At 41.4% G+C, this 15,699-nt stretch overlaps 1 protein-coding gene across 1 annotated transcript in view; it reads right to left on the reverse strand.

The window, feature by feature from the left end:
* LOC122799448 (aldehyde dehydrogenase family 3 member B1-like) overlaps window positions 1–13,731 on the reverse strand; it is a 589,363-nt gene extending 575,632 nt beyond the window's left edge. Inside the window, exon 1 of the mRNA XM_044068509.1 lies at window positions 13,392–13,731. Within this exon, the coding sequence (XP_043924444.1) occupies window positions 13,392–13,462 (71 nt within the window). The 5' untranslated portion in view covers window positions 13,463–13,731. The remainder of the gene's footprint in view (window positions 1–13,391) is intronic.
* Window positions 13,732–15,699: the final 1,968 nt, after the last annotated feature.

The following is a 15,699-nucleotide window of genomic DNA, read 5'->3' on the forward strand; positions in this document are numbered from 1 at the left end:
AAACACAGACATTTGAGTCAGAGTGAAATTATCACAGATGCACATTTATTGCACATTATGCCAATTAAAACTATCAAATAGACTAGACTGCCAAATCAGTACAAATGAATGGTAAAGTAGTCTCTCCTTTGATCATCACATCGCCACAGTAGTCAGGAAATCCTTCTATATGGCACACCTCATCACAAAAGGTTTCTCATCCAGGAAAAAAAGAGGTCATTGTTCCCCTCTACTTGTCACACATTAGACCAATTATAAAGTAAAGTACAATGCCCCTTTTGGTATGTACCTTACAAGACATCTACAACAACTGGAAAGGCTGCAGAAATACCTCACAAAGAGTATTACCTGCCTCAAACAGATGCCCTACACAGACAGTCTCAAAAAACTGCGCTTTACTCCATCGCATATCGCCTACTCAGATGTGATCTATGACTAACATACAAAGCTAAGTCAAACCCAGAGCTTTTGGACATGCTCCACTTAAAGAAATCCCAATCCCTCCGAGCTACACACTCAAGGGATCTAAACCTTGTCACCACAATAAACAGAACATGCTGGAGGGATAGATTCCTGTCCCAGAGGCTTCCCATTCTCTAGAACAAACTACCTATATATATCAAACAAAGATCCTCATTAGCACTCTTCAAGAAAAATTTTGATGATTGGATGGATGGGAGATAGGAAATTCGCCCCGGGGATCACTTCTGTGGATCTGCTTGACAGTGGCACAGGAAAATAATTTTCTTGGGTGGCGAAAGCCAGGGTACCTTTTGGATAGGCTTATATAGGCCCTAGGGCCAATAGCCTAGTACCTACCTATGAACTTAAGTAGTTAAGGCATTAAAATAATAAATCATCAGATGTGCTCACAGGACAGGCCTTGGGAGGGAACTAATCAGGCCAATACAACTACCAACTTCTTTCATAAAATGAAGCAGCAGCCCCAAATATTCATGCAATGCAGCAAAGTCTGCTATGAGGGTTGAGGGCAAACTAAAAATGGTGTGAGAACTGTGTTGAGGGAAAGGGTTCAGAAGACAGGGCTGTCGTGAACAACAATACCAGACCCATACCATTCAGATTCCAGTGTAAGAATAGGGCAGTATTCATGACCTCAGATTATACTCAACAGCAGGCTTGTGAAAACAAGGAAAATAATGAATTCAGGCAGCAGATGCAGGATGAGCTGATGTTAATAATGGGGGAGTGGGACCTCAATGCACATAACTGGACAGACAGAGAAGGATAGGAGGTTTGCCTAAGTCTACTGGGGAGGGGGGGAGAGCAACAGGAATAAAGGAGGAAAGGCCATTCTAGACTTCTACATGGCAAACGGCTTCATAGTGGCCAACAAATGGTTCAGCAAGAGACAGTTATAAAGTCACGTATAAAAGTGGCCAACATGCAAATCAGGTAACCTTCCCCCTAATAAGGAAAGGACAATGGGGTAGAATCAGTGACTGCAAAGTCATTCCCAGTGAAACAGTTAGCCCACATCATAAATCACTGGTTGCCACAATCAGCTGCAAGCAGTAGTCAGAGAAAGCTCCAAGGTCAAGACTATGCTGATGACCTGGATGTTGGCTGGAGAGAAAGCACAAGAGTTCAAGGAAATATTCAGGGCTCTTGGTCCTCAGGAAGAACAGGAAATAGGTGGAGATGAAGAAGAAGAATAGCAGCACCTCAAAACACATGTCTGAGGAGTACAGAACTGATATGCATCTAAGGCAGGTATGGAAATAAGGTACATTAGAAAAGCTTGGAGTGGAATGCAGAAGTTCAGGAAGCCTTAAAAGAAAGGAGGAATGCAGGAAAAATTTGGGAGAAAGAAAGGGTAGACCAGATCAAGAATGAATACTGGCTAACTAACAAAGAAGCTAACACAGCAGCTGCAATAACAAAGAATAAGGGATCAGAGGTACAAGCTTCTGAAAAGTGACTCAGCAAATGGCACAAAGAAACCCTACTAGGTTGCAAAGCAGAAAGAGAGAAAAATAATCATACATCCTTTGTAAGATATGTCAGCAACAACCTGCTCACCAGTCCACAAGTCAAACATAGCTGGAAGGATTACTTCAAAAGATTCTGAATGATGAAAACCCCACAGAAGCTATACTGTCCCAGACAAAGCATACAATGAAAGAAGAGCCCACCCTAGAAGCAGTAAGAGCAGCACTAAGGAAATATAGTCAGAGAAAGCAGCAGGCTAGGTCACAGCAGATATGATCAAGATGTTAGGCTAGCTATTGGAGAAACATCTCCAGGGGGTACTCATAGTAATATGTGTGAAGATATGTGAAGGCTGCCAGCCTAGCTAGATAGAATTTTATAGATAATTCTATATCATTGCAAATATGAATATAATAAGTGTGGAAGAATTTCATTCACAAAGGGGGCAACTCCTCAGACATATCCAACTTCAGACCAATTGCCATACTCTCTCCATTCTCAAAAATCCTAGAGAAATGTATTCACAAGCAGGTAATGCATTACCTTCACCAGGAAAACCTTCTCACACTCACACAGCATGGTTTCCATTCCAAGCATAGTACAACTACTGCACTCATATCATTCATCAACATAGTCTCCCTAGCTCGTGATAACAATAAACTTGTCTCATGCCTATTCCTTGACCTTTCTAAAGCCTTTGACAATGTCTCTCACCCACGCCTCCTAGATAAAGTCATTAACTTACATTTCTCTCTCCCTGTCGCCTGGTTCTTCAGCTATCTCTCAACCCACCAGCAATCAGTTAAATGGCTCTCTGCACTATCCTCCCCTCTCACTGTACAAATGGGAGTCTCCCAAGGGTCCATACTTGGACCACTGCTCTAATATTTTCACCAACTTGCTCTACTCCTCTTGTCCCCCAGTCATCTCTTGTGCAATATGCTGATGACAACTGTTATAACCATTGCTGACAACCCAACTGACCTCCACTCAACTACCCAGGCATCCTTCCACACCACTGAGACTTGGCTTAGTGATAAACTAATACTTAAAAAAAAAAAAAAAAAAAGCTCCTACTCTTCCTCCCTAAAAACATCACCACACTCAAAAAGTACATTTACCATGTTATCCTGCAACAACACTATCATCTCAGCTGAATCTAGTACTAAATTGCTAGGTGTTACAATAGATGATCAGCTTAAGTTTGATCTCCATATTACTAACTCAGTAAAAAAGAACTCATCAGAAACTTGGACACCTTTCCGTAGCAAGAAATACTTAACTAACATTGCCCGAATAACTCTCTCCCAGGCTTTATTACTCCCAACACTCCTGTACAGCTGCCACATATTCACAAACCTAAATTCTACACTTATTTCCAAGCTTGAAACTACCTATAATATGATCGCCAGATTTGCAGCTAACCAAACCTACAAGTCACACCACTGCTTAGCAATACAGCAACTAGACTGGCTAGAATTCCCTCAGCTGCTCCAACTATACCAACTACAAATCATCCACTCTATCCACCCTCCTTCTGCCCCAGCCTCTCCACTATCATATCCAAATATTCCCCTGCTAGGATGCTACGCAGCTCAAATCAAGAATTATTAGACACCTACAAACTCAAAACCAAAATAGGCTGTCTTCTCTATAACTATAACCCAGCTATATCCTGGAACCAACTCCCTTTGGAAATAAAATCCCTCCAGCATAGCAAAAGTTTCAAATTAGCCACAAGGAAATACCTAAAAACACAATGGTCTTGACACTGTAGCCAACCATCCTTTTTCCTATTTCACCACCTCACTCAGTGTATCTCCAACACTATTCCCCTGCCTCTTCTACCTCTTCCCTTCCTCTATCTCCAACCACTCGATTCTTACAGTCTCAAAACAACCTACCTGTCTAGCCTGTCTCCTATACTCTACCTCCCCTACATCTCCTACTAGCCATTCCTACTTTCCTTTCTAGTTTCCAAACTCCTAAACAACTGGATCCTACCCACTTTAAATAAGCATCTGCCTAACTATTAACTCATTTTGCTCTAAGCAGCTAAAATAATATTGTAACTAGTCACATTTTCTTCTGCTAATTGTTTAAAACCTTCTTTGTAACAACTCACATACTTGTCTGCCAATTGTTAATACTCTGTATAATTTAATTGCCTGATGAGCTTTTTTTTCTCTCCAAGTCTCTGCTTGTAAGATCCTATAGCTGATTGTTACTATTACATTACTAAAATTTAATAAATTGTTTTCTAGTCCAGAGGAGCTTTTCTCCCCGGGTCTCTGCTGAAAATGAGCCAAAAGCTCAGTCAGACTAACCCGGTTAACAAATGTAAAATAAGCAAATAAAATAATCCACAGGCTTGTCCTCTTAAAATGTAAGAAAACTGTTAAATGTTGAACTTCAAAAATGTTTTATTGCTGTAGTTTCCTGGCCAGGTGCAAGATCAAAGAAACGTTAACAATCGGTTTCTGTTAGCCTGGGAACCAGAAATGAATCTAAAATGAGTCAGCAATGATGTATTTTTAAGGCTTTCTCAGAGAGAGAGAATCTAAGCATTTTGCAGTTGTCTTCAGAACTGACCATTCACCAGCACTTGCTTTGCTCTGTCTGTATGTCAGTAGGATCTTAGACTTTAGTACTTCTTTTAAGAAATAGACAGAAAACTGTAAGTTTAGACTAGTTGTTTTCTATATTTATGTCAGACTATTCTACAGTATTATTTTAAGCATGTTCCTGTGATTTCTGAACTACTGACTAGCACTGTGTTGAACTGAGAAGATTTGTCTTGTGTATTTATTATTAAATATTTTAAACCTTTCAACTGTGCCTGTTTTATGTAGAGATAATTTAAGCTCTAGAGTACATTGCATGTATATAGTGATACTGTACAAAGCCACTCCAAATAAGCCTGGCTGTTTGTCACACTTACTAATTGGATAATATTGCACAGTTATAATTGGACACCCTTTGGTAAAAGCCTTATTAGTAGCTGATATCAGTGGCTGGTGGCAGCTGGTACTACCTTATAGACTGGCAGGAAGGGTGCATAGCTGGAGAACCTGTACCAGCCTTCCCCAGGAGTGTCCCTTTATATACAATTCATATCTTAAAGTAAGTGTGTGTGTGTCAGCTACTAAGGCAGGGACACAAAGCACTGGTTAGACAGAGAGGGCGCTGGAGGTTTCAGCTCTACCACTAGGCTGTGATCTGTACCCTATAGCTGTGCCACTGGGGAGTCGTATTGAGGATCTGGAGAGAAAGGGAGAAACCAGCCCCAGATAGACTGATCTCTGTGTGCTCTTAATTGTACTTTACTGTGTGTGTACTTGTTATCCTTCCCAATGTGGATGCCCCTCACTGGTGCTGGTGGTGAGGATTGAGGCTCCTTGATTACTGGGCCATTGCATGGGTGTCAAATTGGTTGGCAGTGGTGGGATATCCACATCACATACTAATTGGCTGGCAGTGGTGGGATATCCACACCACATATTAATTGGCTGTCAATTGGCTTGTAGTGGTGTGGATAATGAATTCCTGTAGCTTGTGTACAGTGATCACTGAAGGTGTTTTGTACTCTAAATAAGCCACGCAGTGAATATTCAGGGTTCAGATCACAACTGTTTTACTTCTTTTGTTAGTTTAGTCAGTTAGAGAGCAGGCAAGCATGTCAGCAGAGGAGTATGGCAAGTTGACAAGGAGCTAGTTGGCTGAGATGTACCAGGCTAATGGACTGGTGCATGGAAACCTGACTAAGGCAGACATAATTGCAGCTTTGGTCACAGCTGCATCAGAAAACAGCAATAAGGAGGGCGATCAGACTGGCCATGGAGATGTTCAACACTCAGAGAATGGACAGCTCAGCCTTTCTGCAGAGGACTTAAAAATCCATCTGGAGCTAAAAAGACTTGAGTTGGAGTCCAGGTGTTTGGAAACAGAAGCAGCAGAGAGGCTGACACATCTACAGGCTGAGGAGAATGAGAAACTGCTATGCCTGGAAGCTGAGAAAAAGAAGAGACAGAATGAAAAGGAGACTGGAAGGGAATAACCAGTCCCCAGAAGCACAAATGGTCAGTAAATTTCTTATGCAGTTTACAAAGGGGGATAATTTTGAGTTTCATTCATATGTTTGAAAGGGTATGTAAACAGTATGATGTTGACCAAAGGCTCTGGGTATGGTTCCTGACCCCCTTACTCCATGGTAAAGCTGTAAATGTACTTTCCAAACTGTCAGACAATGATTTCTTAAATTATACTGCTAAGAATTGTCTGTTAGAATTTTTTAAGCTAACACCTGAAACTTATAGGAAAAAGTTTCATGAGCATAAGACACAAGGCAAAAGAAAGTGTGCGCGAATATGTTGCTGAACTGAGCACTTATTTTCGTAGGTGGGTGAGTGGATATCAGGTCACCACTTCTGACGGGCTGGCAGACCTTTTGGTGAGAGAACAAGCCCTTAGCACATTGCCTGAGGACATGAGGATCTGGTTAGCTGATAGACAATGTGCTACTTCAGATGAGTTGGGGAAGAATGGAGACCTATACCTAGCAAGTGGGGTATCCCTGCACAGGGAAGGGACCCACAGTACTGCTCATGGGTTTACAGGAACCCATGGTGGGTAGTCAGGACTGCCCCAACAGAATATGCCAGTAGTAGGGGAAGCCATTAGTCCAGGTACACATCCAGGACCTAGGGTTAAATGTTTTGAATGCAACCAGTGGGGCCATGTGGCATATAGATGTCCGTGGAGGCAAGGTGGGGAACAAAAGGTGAGAGAGCCATTAAGTGGGAAGGACAAAATGCCAATAGTAGGTTGTCTCAGTACTGTGTGTTAAATGTAGTTACACACAGTCAGGCTTCAAGCCAAGCATGTGGGTCTGGTAGCCTGGGGGAGACCCAGATAGACCATGTACATGCAACCAGGACTGGTGAGGTGGTTGCTTCAGGGAGGGAGCTACTCTGTAGCAGTGAGAGAGCTACTCTGTAGCAGTGAGTGTGATTGAGAGCCACCGCTGCTTGTGGGACTGATGTTCCCTTGGACAGAGTGACTGCAAAGGTAGAAGTAAGTAGTAGTAACCAGGCTGACAGTGAGGCACCACTGGCAGAGGATGACAGACTTACTGTGGAAGAAGATCTGGGAAGGGTTACAGAGAGAGAGTTGAGACAGGCTCAGCTCTCAGACCCTATATTACAAGGCCTGAGGCAGGAAGCTAGTGAGGCACTTGATTCTCAAGGGAAGGGGGAATCTGTATACTGGGACAAAGGGTTAATGCATAGAGAGTGGACCCTTGAGGGAAGGCTAGAAGGTGAGAGAATACAGCAGTTGGTAGTACCTAGAGCCTACCATCTGACACTTCTAGCCATAGCCCATGATACTCCCTTTGCAGGTCATATGGGCATAAAATGTACAAAGAAATGTATTATGAAGAACTTCTAATGGCCTGGAATTTCCAGAAATATAACAGGGTTTTGCAGGATCTGTGAGCAGTGCCAAAAGGTAGGCAAGTCAGGAGACAAGGTGAGAGCTCCTTTGATGCCTTTGCCTGTGATTGAGGAGCCATTTCAGAGGGTAGCTATGGATATTGTGGGGCCTCCGAGTACCCCACGTTCCACAGGAAAAAAGTATATTCTAGTGGTAGTGGATTACACTACAAGATACCATGAGGCAGTGGCTTTGTCCTCTATTGAGGCAGAAAAGGTGGCAGCAAATGCTTTGTTAGAGATTTTCAGCAGGATAGGTTTCCCAAAAGAAATACTGACCGACAGAGGTGCCAATTTCATGTCTGACCTGCTGGCTTGTCTGTGGAAGTACTGTGGGGTGAAGCACCTGAAGACCACCCCCTAACATCCCCAGACTAATGGTCTTGTATAGAGGTTAAACTCTACAAATCAAGTCCATGCTATGGGCATTTGCAGACCAGTTTAAGAGGGAGTGGGACAAATATCTGCCCCATCCGTTTGCTTACAGAAAGGTTCCCCAGGAATCCACAGGGTTTTCAACCTTTGAGTTGCTGTATGGGCATAGGGTGAGAGGGCCGCTAGATTTAATTCATGATGAGTGGGGAAGGTGAGTGTGAACCCCACAAGGAGCCTGTTGTGGCATATGTCTTAAACCTCATGACAAGGCTCAAGGAACTCATTGGCTTAGCCCAGGAAAACCTGGCAGAAACCCAACAACAGAAAAAGTTCTAGTATGACAGGAATGCTCGAGCTAGAGAGTATGCTGTAGGGCAGCAGGTAAATGCTCTCATTCCTGTCGGTCACAACAAGCTGCAAGCAACCTGGGAGGGACCCTACAAGGTGGTAAGCAATGCAAGTGATGTTAACTACCTGGTAGAACTGCTAGGCAGGGGCACAAATTGTACCATGTTAACATGATGAAACCTGACCATGATAGGGGGGCCTTTGTGCTCAGTATTTGCATTGGATTGCAGGAGGAGTCTGAGGGAGATCTGGTGAGTGATCTCCTCAGTGAGGCTTTGGCTGACACCTCAGTGGAAGGGGTAGCAATGTCCCAGCAGCTATCTCCTACCCAGGTTCAAGAAATCTGAGCAGTGTTACAGGAGTCTGGGGACATGTTCACTGGGAAACCTGGGTGCACCCACCTGGTCAGCACCAGGTGGATACAGGACCCCAAAGGCCTATTAGGCAGGCCCCTTATAGGGTGGCTCGAGAGAATCAAACAGACTCTGAGGAAGGAGATAACAGGAGATGTTGGAACTAGGGGTAATTCAACAGTCCCTGGGCCTCCCCTTGGTGCTGGTGCCAAAGAATGATGGCAGCACCAGGTTCTGTGTGGACTACAGGAAATTAAATAGTCACACAGAGTCAACCGCTTATCCCATCCCTAGGACAGATGAGGCCCTAGAGCAGCTGGGTGGGGCCAAGTATTTTACCACCACTGATCTTACCAAGAGTTACTGGCAGGTGCCCTTGACTGCCAGTGTGAGACAGAGAAAGAGATCAGCCTTTGAGACTCCTTTTGGCTTGTATGATTTCACAAAGATGCCCTTTGGGATGAAAACTGCCACAGTGACTTTCCAGAGGCTGGTAGAACATATCCTAGCAGAAGCAGGAGGGTTTGCCCTTGCTTACCTGAGATGATATTGCCACCTACAGCCATTCCTGGCAAGAGCACCTTCAACATGTCACGGAGGTGCTGGGCAGACTACAGAGGGCATGGTTGACCATTAAGTGCAGCAAATGTCAGGTGGGTATGGCAGAGGTCTCCTACCTGGGACAGAGTGGCGAGTGGTAAGATCAGGCCAAAACCTGCCAAAGTGGAAGCCATTCAGGCATGGCCCGCACCTGTTACCAAAAAGTGGGTGAGGACATTCTTAGGGACAGCAGGATACTACAGAAAGTTTGTCCCCACTTATAGTACCATAGCTGCTCCCCACACAGATCTGACCAGGAAAACTGGCCAAATAAGGTAGTGTGGACCCCAGCATGTGAGCTTAAAGAAGCTTTGGGAGGACCCATGTTAGCCAGTCCAGATTACAGCAAAGAATTTGTTGTGCTGGTGGATGCTTCGAATCATGGGGTGAGGGGTGTAAGAGTACCCAGTGGTTTATCTCAGTCACAGGCTTCAACCCAGGGAGAAATGCTATGCAGCTGTAGAAAATAAATGTCTAGCCATAATGTGGACACCGCAGAAACTTCAGCCCTATCTGTATGGAAGAAAATTCACTGTAGTTACAGATCACAATCCCCTAAACATGGTTAAACCAAGCCAGCCAGCAAAATGCCAAGTTGCTAAGATGGAGCATAGGGTTGCAAGCATATACATCAGTGCAGAAGTGCAGTGGGGTTAGCAATGCCAACGCAGATGAGCTCTCAAGACAGGGAATTGGGTAAGGTATACTCAGACCTAACCCTCTCAAGAAACGTTTCTCAAGGGTCACTTGAAAAACTAGCTTGAGTTCTTTGGGGGCTGGAGGAAAGATATGTGAAGGCTGCCAGCCTAGCTAGATAAAATTTCATAGATAATTCTGCATCACTGTAAATATAAATATACTCCACAGGTTTGTCCTCTTAAAATGTAAGAAAACGGTGTTAAATGTTGAACTTCAAAAATGTAACCAAGCTGATAACTCAAGCATTGTATGTGATCTCAAGGCTTGGATATAATGGCTGGACCTCTATTGTTTTGAGACCAGAGTTAATTGCTAGATTTTACATATATAATGTATTTTATTGCTGTAGTTTTCTGGCCAGGTGCAAGATCAAAGAAATGTTATAACTGAGTTTCTGTTAGCCTGAGAACCAGAGAAGAATAATGTAATCTAAAATGAGTCAGCAGTGATGTATTATTTTTAAGACTTTCCCAGAGAGACAATCAAAGCATTTTACAGTTGTCTTCAGAACTGACCACTCACCAGTACTTGCTTTGGTCTGTCTGTATGCAAGTAAGATCTTAGACTTTTAGTGTTTCTCTTAAGAGATAAATAGAAAAGTTAGACTAGATGTTCTCTACATTTATGTCAGACTATTCTACAGTATTATTTTAAGCATTTTCCTGTGATTTCTGAACTACTGACTAGTACTGTGTTGAATTGAGAAGATTTGTGTGTTTTTATTTATTATTAAATATTTTAAACCTTTCAACTGTGGCTGTTTTGTGTAGAGATAATGTAAGCTCTAGAGTACATTGCATGGATATAGTGATACTGTACAAAGCCACTCCAAATAAGCCTGGCTGTTCATCACACTGATTGGATAATAATATTGCACAGTAATAATCAACACCCTTTGGTAAGGGCCTTATTAGTAGCTGATATTAGTGGTTGGTGGCAGCTGGTACTACCTTATAAACTAGCAGGAAGGGGCATAGCTGGAGAATATGTGCCAGCCTTCCCCAGGAGTGTCTATGTGTTTGTATATAACTTATATCTTAAAGTGTGTGTGTCTGTGTGTGTGCGCCAGCTACTTGGGTAGGGACACGAAGCACTGGCTGGACAGAGGGTGGTGGAGGTTTTAGTTTGATCACTAGGCTGAGATCTGTACCCTATAGCTGTGCCACTGGGGAGTCTTATTGAGGATCTGGCGAGAAAGGGAGAAATCAGCTCCAGACTGACTGTGATCTCTGCGTGCTCTTAAGGGAATTGTACTTTACGGTGTGTGTACTTGTTATCCTTCCCAATGTGGACGCCCCTCACTGGTGCTAGTGGTGAGGATTGAGGCTCCCCGATTACTGGGCCAGTGCACGGGCGTCACAATATTGAGAAAAAACATATGCCTGATGACTTGAAAATAAACATTCTAGTGCCAGAACACAAGAATAAATGGGACATTCAGAACTTTCGGCACTAGAGGTATCACACACCTGTCACACTGACAGTAATGTGATTAACACAGAGTAGCAGAAAGTAACATGGCTGATGGGCAGTTCAGATTCACATGAGGATGCAGCACAACCATTCCAATATTTGCAGTGAGACATAGTTGAGAAGTAGCTACAGATGATGAAAGAGTCCAACTGGGCATTTCTAGACCTGGAGAAGGCATATGGCAAGGTCCCAAGAAAGCTGATTTGGGCAGCCTTGTGATGGCTCAAAGTCCTAAAAACACTGACAGACTTAGGACAGGCTATAGTAAGGATCCAATAACACAAGTATGAACAGTTTTTGGGATTACACTGGCTCCCAGTGGGAGTGCCCTATGGTTCATTTTAGAGCCTACTGTTGTTCATACTGGTGACAGACTACAACAATAGCAAACAGGTGTGAGAGGGATAGATGAACAAAGCTACTGTATGCAGATGATGTAACAATACTGGCAGTCTCTGAACAAGAACATCAGCAAATGACATGGAAATGGAATGCAAAACTCAAGGCACATGGAATGAAACTTAGTAAAGGTATCATAGCAGAAAGCCAAAGTATCTCCAGCTGAAGAAGACAACAAATTACACTGGTTCGAACACATGTGCAGGAGGGGCAGAAGTCTGATGTAACGGATTTGAGAAAGACAGAAAGAAGGCAATAGGAAACGAGTCTATCCAGCAAAGATAGAATGTGTGAGGGAAGACCTATGACCGACATGACTGTCAAAGAAGGTAGAAAAGTGGCACGGAAATGAGGGATGGGGACAGTTGACATCAGACCCAAAGTAAAAAATGGGACAAGGGGGGTCGAGGACTATGAAGAATCAAAATACTCAGAGTATATGTCCTTTCCCCATTGCCATCTATTCCCCTTGTGTCTCAGGCTACAATGGTGGTTACTGTATGTCCATATGGTTAATCTGTTATTTACTCAAACTCATCCATCTCAAAATATGGGAATCCCTAACTTTAGTTCAAAATTTTGCTGTGACATTCCTGATATTTGGTTTTCAGTCCATCCATAACTAATGGCAATCAATACAATTGCAAACTTTTATTTACCTCAGGAAATACATGCCAGAGTCTTTTTATTCTGGTTAGAAATGTAGCCAAAAATTCCAGTGGTGTACTCGCACATCGTACTACTACTGCCTTATCCCATATTTAAAAACACTGTAATTTCTCCAAATGTTGACCCGTGAAGACTAGTCACTTAGTTTTCGACAGGTTCTCTTAAAATAATAAAATGCCATTACATAGTTGTATTTAATATCGCAAAATATGTTTTATACACACCAAATTACTACAAAAACAGCTACATATTTGAAGATGTACGAACCATACATTTTAAGTACACTTACATACACACACACAGTTCAACCATGACCATAGTATGATATAAAAAAGCTGTAGAACAGAATGCTTTCTGGTTCCATTTACACCGCACCTTGTGTATGTTATCACTGACTTATTACAGAAGTAAAAAACGATACGCTGCCAAAATGTCTACATAATATCTCTGAATCTTAAAATACACGGTATCAACATAATCATACCACAAACGTAAATAAAGGTAAAAACTAGCAACTTTCAAAAGCCAATAGTGGGGTAGCAGCATTCAAATGATATATTTACGGTAACTATGTTTTCAAGAGTTAGAAGTATTGCTGTTTGTAACAAAACGTCTACGTTTACGGGAAAATTCACACCCGCAGCCAGCTGAGAGAAGAGGGCTTCTCTTTGTTGCCAAAACTGAAGTTCATTTTTATAGAATTTCATCGGCTTCTTTTGTTTCATTGCATATTAATTAATTCCGAATCCAAAATAATTGTTTTACACATCGCTTTATAAAACATTTTTATCTTAAAATCTCAGGACATTTGCCGTTTTTCGTAGGATCCAAATAGGAACTATCTTACATTAGTTACATAAACAGATACAGGTGATAACCATAATTACTCGGGTATGTCAACCACAACCGCAAATTAAATCGCACAAAGGAAGCTCTGAGCTCCAGCCATCTTCAAATTCCGCACAAATCGACCAGCCTTGGATTTTCTTTTTAACATCAAACTGTGTAACTTTATTGTGACTAAACAAACCTTCCAAAAGCGCGAAGAAACCAATTTGGTGCAGAAGTAGTACGAGGCGGAGTTACCGTCAGCATCGCCATTACCTAGTATATAAACAGCTTGCTAACACGTTTTCTTTACCGAAAATCTCAATCCCTTAACTCTTCCTGGCATACAATTTGTCTTGAGATGAGTTAGGAGCGAACGAGGTTTTGGCAAGGACATGCGCCGTTTGATACAAAAGTTAAAATAATATTTTTACAGGTGCTTGGCTTTGGAAGGCATATAGCAATATTTCAAGGGCAGTTCAAGACTCGGGCGTGTTTGCCAAACTACGGGACCACAAACGGAGTTGCATACCTAAAGTATAGCGTTTTCCAATCATTTTTAGTCTGAATGGTATTATTCAGAGCGTCTTCAATGAGATTATTTATTAGTCATCAATTTCTGTTATTTTTTATTCCATTCAACTGCTTGCTTAAATTTAACATTTATATTAAAAAAATATAACCATATGATTAATTTCCGTGCTTTCTGCTTACATACCACCGCAGGTGAGGTCAATGTGGAACACAGATCCTGACAATGTGTGACAAACAGGCAAAATGTGGAACACCCCATTTTCACACTGCGCGAAAACGCACCATTTCCAAGGTGCCACGCTGAAGTGATCTTTTAAGCAAAATCAGTAAGTTGAAGTATATATGAACCAAGGGTAAACACTGTACAAAAAGCATTTAACTGAAGTAAAAAATGTACTACATAATACGGAAAAACAGTACCATAACTAAGTGCACAATCAATAACACATCATTCACTTATAATCAGAAAGCAAAAGCACTAGGGTTGCCACCTTTTCAAATGCCCAAAGTGGGACATTTTTTTGTAGAAATATCAGATTTTGCAGGGCAAAACATGCCCACGGACAGGACTTCACTTTTTTGTCTAAATAAAAGCTTATTCTCGTAGCATTTTAATTGCTTTTTGTTTCATATAACATTTAGGTGTTTCAGATACAAAATAACTTGTTTTATGCAACTAGTAAAGAAACTATAGGAAATATTTTTGTCCTAAAATCTCAGGACATTTGCCATTTTTTCAATTTTTTTTTTTGCTGGACACAACTGCCCAAAGTGGGACAGGTGGTAACCCAATCACTGAGCAATTCACGTGATTTTTTAAACAATACCTCACAAGTGTTCATTATAAGGAAAATTCCTCACTTTGTGTCTTAAAATGTCCATATTCCTCAAAGTTCCACATTGAAAGAGTCAGTTACACAATCAGTTTTAAAACAATTTTAACATATATTCACAGAAAATACATACTTGTAAGTATAAAGTAACTAATTTTTGCCATCCTGTGAGCTCCTAGCTGAAGTTATTAGCAAGTTGTTCTGCCCTACTACAGACAGTGAGGAAGGAGAGGTCAAGGAGCAACCCTGTAAACATAAAACATTTAAACTGCGAAAATACCCCCACCACTAAATGCACAGCATCTGTTACAAAGACATGCATCTGGAACATTTCTCTCCGTACCTCCGCTGAATATTGGCTCATTTCAAGTCGGACTTTCCCAGTAAACAAATGTTAAATAAAAATAAAATAATAAAACCGCAGATAATTCCCCTATCCTTTACAGCACTAATACATTGTAGTACACAAAAGACTTAACTGATATTCATAATTAATAATAATGAATTGTATTACTCAGCAAAATAATATATATTTTTTTATTATTATGTGAGCTTCTAGTTGAAGATATTAGTAAACTGTTCTGCCTTCATACATAGAGTGCAAACACTGAAGACAGAAAAAAAAACTGATAGAATGTCCCTACCCTCTCAAAAAATATTAAGCTGACACACTTTGCCTACCCCACACCAAATGTACTACAGAGAACTCAGCTATCCTGTAGAATACAAACTGTAAAATATACAAGAGGCTTAGCCCTACATACTGGATAATACATGACACCCACTATAATACAAACCACAAAATAACAGTCTGGAAAGAAACTTAATAGTTTTGTCAAGGATTCCAAAGACACTTAGTCAAACAGCATTATAAAGTTTAAAGACTTGATGTAAAATTCTATGACATTGGTAAAGTTTGTATTACAAAAAGAAAAAGAAAATTATATGGGTACTGAAGTTTGGGGGTGCATGTCGATGCTGAACAGTTTGGTTGTAAGATGAACTTTTTAACTGGATTAAAGTAATATTTAAAATTCTCCATATTTTTGTCTTTTTATAACCCCATAATATTAACTTTATCTAGAATTTATGAACAAAGAAGTGAAGAGGTATGAAGCAAAATGAGTTATATGAGAGTATAAA

The sequence above is a fragment of the Protopterus annectens genome, chromosome 4.part0 (assembly GCF_019279795.1).
Source record: "Protopterus annectens isolate FY-2018-M chromosome 4.part0, PAN1.0, whole genome shotgun sequence".
NCBI lineage: Eukaryota > Metazoa > Chordata > Ceratodontiformes > Protopteridae > Protopterus > Protopterus annectens.